Genomic DNA, 6000 nt, shown 5'->3' on the forward strand with positions numbered 1-6000 from the left:
CTGCACGATATTTCACGGACGTGATGAATTACAGCGGCTCTGATGTGCGGAAGAGCCAAACTCAGTGCGGCTCAAAAGCCAAGCGAAAGAGATGACCTCTTTAGAAAGATGTGTTTTTTTAAGAGGTGACCTTTAAGAAAGAGGTGGTCTTCAAGAAATAGGTGGGGCCTTTAAGAAATAAGTGGGGACATTAATAAAGAGGTTTTCTTTAAATAGGTGCCATTTAAGAAATAGGTAGGATATTTAAGGAAGAGGTGGCGTTTCAGAAAAAGATCACCTTTAAGGAAGAGGTGAGGCCTTTAAGAAAGAGGTGGTCTTTAAGAGGTGCCCTTTAAGGAAGAGGTGGTCTTCAAGAAAGTGGTGGGACCTTTAAGGAAGAGGTGTTTTTAAGAAATAGGTGAAGACATTAATAAAGAGGTTTTCTTTAAATAGGTGCCATTTAAGAAATAGGTAGGATCTTTAAGGAAGAGGTGGCGTTTCAGAAAAAGATCACCTTTAAGGAAGAGGTGGGGCCTTTAAGGAAGAGGTGGTCTTTAAGAGGTGCCCTTTAAGGAAGAGGTGGGGCCTTCAAGAAAGTGGTGGGACCTTTAAGGAAGAGGTGATATTTAATAAAAGATGATCTTTAAGTAAGAGGTGGGTGGCTTTAAGAGGTATACATTATTATCAGATAGCATGGGGGGATGGAGGGGGGTGAGCTTAATGTGTTATGTTATGTGCTATGAAGAAGGGACATTGCCCGATACGTCCCCTGTTATATGTTTCTTTCTATTCAGGCCAAACAGTGTTGTTATTGACACGGTCGAGTGTTGAGTTTCTCTTGTTTATTGTGACTGCACCACACTGCCAACGCAGCAGCAGCAGCAGCGGCGTCGCCAGATGTTGCTTTAGACCAAATCCAACGCCATCTCGTGTTAGGAGAGAGACCATTCGCGTGGAATTTTCAACGTTTTGCAGCATTGCATTGTCCAAAAGCATTGTTCCGTATTTGAGTCGATATGTTGATAAGTAAGAGTGGTGGCAAAAGGGTCCCATAGATATAACTTCTTAATCGGAGCTATTATTGATTTGTTTTAGTTTGCGTTGTCCTTGTGCTGCGCTGTTTTTGTCGAGCACTGGTGAGACAAAGCCATCAGAGAGGCTCTCTCTGGTAGTGCAGCCCATCAAAGCACATTTGCATTTTTGTTACACAAATGTGATTAGTTCTAGATTTGAAGTTTTCGTGACTGCAAGGATTCATATTCTTTGGTTCTTTCGGTAAAGTCACGTAGGTGAAAAAAAATAAAATAAAAATATATTTATATAACTAAATTTCGTTACATTTTGCTTTAAAGCTTTCGTGACTGCAGGGATTCATATTCTTGGTTCTTTCGGTAAAGTCACGTAGAAGGGAAATAATAAAATTAAAAAAATATTTAAAAAATACTAATTTTCACGACGTTTCGACTGCAACACAAGCAATCATCATCAGGTGTGAAATCCACAGCAAGAATTTTCTCAATTTTCTTTATATTTTATTAGAATTTTCTAAAATTTTTTGCTGTGGATTTCACACCTGATGATGATTGCTTGTGTTGCATTCGAAACGTCGTGAGAATTATATTTCTATTATTTTATTATTTCCCTTCTACGTGACTTTACCGAAAGAACCAAGAATATAAATTTAGTTATTTTATTTCCACCTACTACGTTGATTATGAATAAATAAACCCATACTTTTCGATTTAAAGCTTTAGTGACTGCAGGGATTCATCTTCTTGGTTCTTTCGGTAAAGTCACGTAGAAGGAAAATAAAATAATAAAATAAAGCATAATATTTTTATTTTTTTTATTTTATTTTCCCTCTACGTGACTTTATTATTATTTGATTTATTATTATTTTATTTTCCTTCTACGTGACTTTATTATTATTTGATTTGTTATTATTTTATTTTCCTTCTACGTGACTTTACCGAAAGAACCAAGAAGATAAACCCATACTTGTCAACCCCTTATCAGTGGCGACCTTATTACAGACCAATTCCGACCTTATTGGTCACCCCGTGCCCTTTATAAATCTCAACGTTCATCCCACAAAGTCCCATCACAAGGCAGATAAACACAAACAGACACAAACAGATTTGTGCGCATATTGAAACGTCTGCACGCTGGATGGACCTGAAAACTCAATTTTCCTGTACAAGAATACGGGCAAAACCGTATGGGTAGACAGCTGTGGCGATTAGCATGATTCATAATATAGTTGTTTTGGGGTGGGGTTAGATCGCCTAAATATGCGTCGTTAAACCTCATACTGTATTACGATATTCTGAAGTTACAGTGACGTCACAGCTCTAGTGCCCTTCCTCGCCACTCAGCAGCAGCAGCAGTAAAAACCATCAGCACGTCACGAAATCATTCGCGAAATGACGTCACCCATTGCTCAACGTCATCTCGCCACAAGACACAAGCGGCGGATGACGTCACGACCCGCCCCCTCCCGCCGCCAACGAATAATAACATCGCGGAGAGCGCGAGCGGCTGTGACGTCACCGACGTCCCCCCTCCTTATTTACTGACGGAAGTGACGTCAACCCCCCCTCCACCGCCAGGAGTCTTCCTTTTCCGGCCGCGCTGCCGCCGCTGCCGCCGCCATGGCGCGAGTTTACATCGGAAAGCTGAGCTACCAGGCGCGCGAACGGGACGTGGAGCGATTCTTCAAGGGCTTCGGCCGTCTCGTCGACATCACCGTCAAGAATGGGTACGGGGCGGTTGGTTTTGTGCGGTGGTGGTGGTGGTGGCGGCGTGTGTGAGGGGGTGGTGGTGGTGGTCGGGACGGAGCCCAGAGGGGAGGGGGGGGAAAGCCGCAAGGCGCGCGGGAAAGAGGCGCGGGAATGGAGGGGTAGGCCCGAGGGGGGCGGGGCTTGTGGGGGAGGGGAGGGGGGGGGCTCACAACCCTCCACAACCCCCCACCATGATATTATTAGGTTTTTTTCGGTAAAGTCACGTAGGTAAAAAAAATAAAATTAGTAAAAGTAAAATAAAAAATTAAATAAAACTCACGACGTTTCGGAGGCAACACAAGCTTCCGTCTTCAGGTGGAACCGTCACAGCACGATAGCTGTATCAAGATGGAACACGGGGAAGAAGATGTTGCACGTGGGGGGGGGGGTAGCGAGAGAGAGATGTTTTAATAGAGATGGATCGGTGAGGGTATAGAGGTGTTATTGGCGGTTGAGGGGAAGATAGGGGGAGGGGAGGGAGCGACACAATGGGAGAGATGTACACTATTAGGTTTTTTCGGTAAAGTCACGTTAGATAAAAAAAAATGTATATAAATAAATATAAGAGATGTACACTGTTGAAGCAATACAGTCGTGGAGGAAGATGTCTCGAGAAACGTGGTGGTGGTGGGGGGGGTAGGTGGATACACAGAGATGGAGATTCATCGTTTGAGGTGTATGGAGGGCTGGTTGGGGGAGATGCATGTGGGGAGATGTGTACAAGGGGCAGAAAAGGTTCGATTTCAGGATGTTATTTGTTCTAGCCGGAAGGCCCCAACGAGCTGAGTTTATATTTCATGGTCGTGCTCCGACGGTGCAGATGTTGTACAGTACGGCTCTTAGCTACACTCGTGGTTACACGAGTCGCGATTCAAACAGGCAAACAATCGATGTGTGTGTTAAAGGGGGAATAGGGAACCGGTGTTAGTTGATAGAGGGATGGAGAGCTAAGTGAATATTAAACATGCGGATTATTGAGAGGGAGATAAGAAATTGGCGACGAGAGAGAAATGAAAATTACGACGAGATAGGGAATAATTTAGAGATGCGGATGGGGTAGAGAGTTGGATGTAACGACCAAAAGATGCGGAGAGATGGGAAATAAAGAGGAAAAAATGAGAGATGGCACGGCAGAGATAGGCGGTGAGAGATTTAGTTAATAGGCGAGAGAGATTGGAGATGGAATAGGGTTAAGTAAACACAGATTGGTGATGAAACAAACTAAGCTATGAACAGTTTATATTTTACCAGGTTAAGGCCCCCTGAGCGATGTAGCTCGGCGACCAGGCCACAAATGATGGCTCAACTAAAAATTACTTAACACGTGGGGGAAAAAAACGATAGTTGCCAAATACTTCAAAAGCAGACTGTGCAGAGAGCTGTGTGGATCGGTCTTTATATAATAACGGAGAGATTGAAAAGTGAAAGCGAAGATGGAGATTGTCGAAAATATATTTCATTAGATCTCCCCGCACATCTTTCATTTGCCGTATCGCCCTGAAGAAAGATGGGAATAAGGGGAGGAGGAACATCCTTGCAATCGGTTCAACATTTTAATAAATAACAAATCTTCCTCCATGTTTGCTTCTACGTCTCTGGCGATGTACCCACGCCCATGTTTTTACGTCTGTGAGCGAGCTATCAAGGTGGTCCGGGGTTCTCTAATATCACCTCCGCCATTGTAACTGGCGTCGTCTCCTCATCCGTCTAAACCGTCTCCGATTATCTCGCTAATTTTTCTATCTGCATTATCTCTCCATTATCTCTCTTCCCCCCCCCCCCGTGCGTCTGTCCCTGCCGGCGTGATGGCCGTGTGCGCGCGCGCACGTGTGTGCGTGCGTGTGTGTGCATGTGCGTAGCTTTGGCTTTGTGGAGTTTGAGGATGCCCGCGACGCGGATGAAGCCGTCTATGAACTCAACGGGAAGGACATGATGGGCATGCGCGTGATCGTCGAGCGCGCGCGTGACTCCTCCCGCGATGGTCGCTGGGGGGGTCCGCCGCCTCGCGATTCTGCAGGTACCACCCGACACTCCAGCCCAGGTAATTCCCCTCTCCTCCCCTCCCCTACCCACGAATGATATGCTAAGTACACCCACCCCGTCACTCCCCTCGGTCGATTTAACAACACTTAAGAAAAGCAAGAGGCATGACTTGTATTATGGTAAAATTAAAATTGTTAGTAGTTGGGTTATGCCTTGCATGCATGTCATGTGACCGCCGCCTTTGTATGTTCAATGAATGCTCTTCGCCTTGTGTAAACCACCAGCTGGGCAGAGCTGAACCTTTGGCCGTTTTGTTGTTTAAGGGACCAAATGTCGTGATGGGGGTTTCTCATCGTTTACAGAAAATGCTGGACTTGAATCGCGTCCCCAGCCACTCTGCCAACCACCCATAATCACCCGCTAATCGATTAACCCGAACTCCACCCACCACAGTGGCTTGATTAATTTTGTTGTGATTTAACCACGTCAGATTGGTTTTCTGTACAGTTTTGTTTGCTCAAGTTAATGATTTGGGGTCGTGATTCGATTCAAGATAAAATAAAAATCCGTACTGTCTATCTCATTTGTACTGTGTATCACATATGTACTGTCTGTCTTGATCCGGTCCAGTGCGGATCGAACCGCTTGCTCAAGCAGCTTCTGTGGGCCGGATAGACGGGACTAAACGGGCACGGCATGGGCTAGAGAAGAGATGGTCTGATGTGGTACGGGAGGATTTGGAGCTGATTGGACTTGTCGATGACTGGTACCGGCGGTGTCAAGATCGGTCTCTGTGGAGGAGGCTCTTGAAGGTCGCTACTGGGCAGTTGAAGGTAGCCGCCCTCCAACGAGCAGAGCGCCGGGCGGCTAAACACAGCGAGGTGGCACAGTGGGGCGCACAGTTGGTGCATCTCAGTCAGTTAACCCATAAACACCTGTCTGTCCCATGACAGCAAGCCTTAACGCTGCATGTGGCCACAGTGTACCTAGTCTGGCACAAGCGCTGTGGTGACCTTACCGTCACTTAGTGGTGAATGGTGGCTGCTGTTTTGTGTGTTATGTTTGCGTGAGTGTGTGCGTGCGAGAGGTGGCGCAGTTCTTAGTACACTGTGCTACAAACCCAGTGACCTGAGTTTGATTCCCGGCCACAGCTAATGTCGGTGGCGAGTGATATCTGAACCGGTCCTGGGCCTCCCCTAGATGGACTCCCACTTTAAAATGAGTACCTAGTGCAGTGCGTGCACATTAGCGCTGGGGG

General features: G+C 46.0%; 1 protein-coding gene across 1 annotated transcript; it reads left to right on the forward strand.

Annotated features, from left to right (window-relative positions):
• The first annotated feature begins 2570 nt into the window (after positions 1-2570).
• Positions 2571-6000, forward strand: LOC144940643 (uncharacterized). Its single transcript, XM_078866906.1, has 3 exons — positions 2571-2737; positions 4619-4800; positions 5373-6000. Exons 1-3 carry the CDS (start codon positions 2631-2633, stop codon positions 5690-5692), a joined length of 609 nt encoding a protein of 202 aa, XP_078723032.1. The 5' UTR covers positions 2571-2630; the 3' UTR covers positions 5693-6000.

The sequence above is a fragment of the Lampetra fluviatilis genome, chromosome 23, assembly GCF_964198595.1.
Source record: "Lampetra fluviatilis chromosome 23, kcLamFluv1.1, whole genome shotgun sequence".
In the NCBI taxonomy this organism is placed as follows: Eukaryota; Metazoa; Chordata; class Hyperoartia; order Petromyzontiformes; family Petromyzontidae; genus Lampetra; species Lampetra fluviatilis.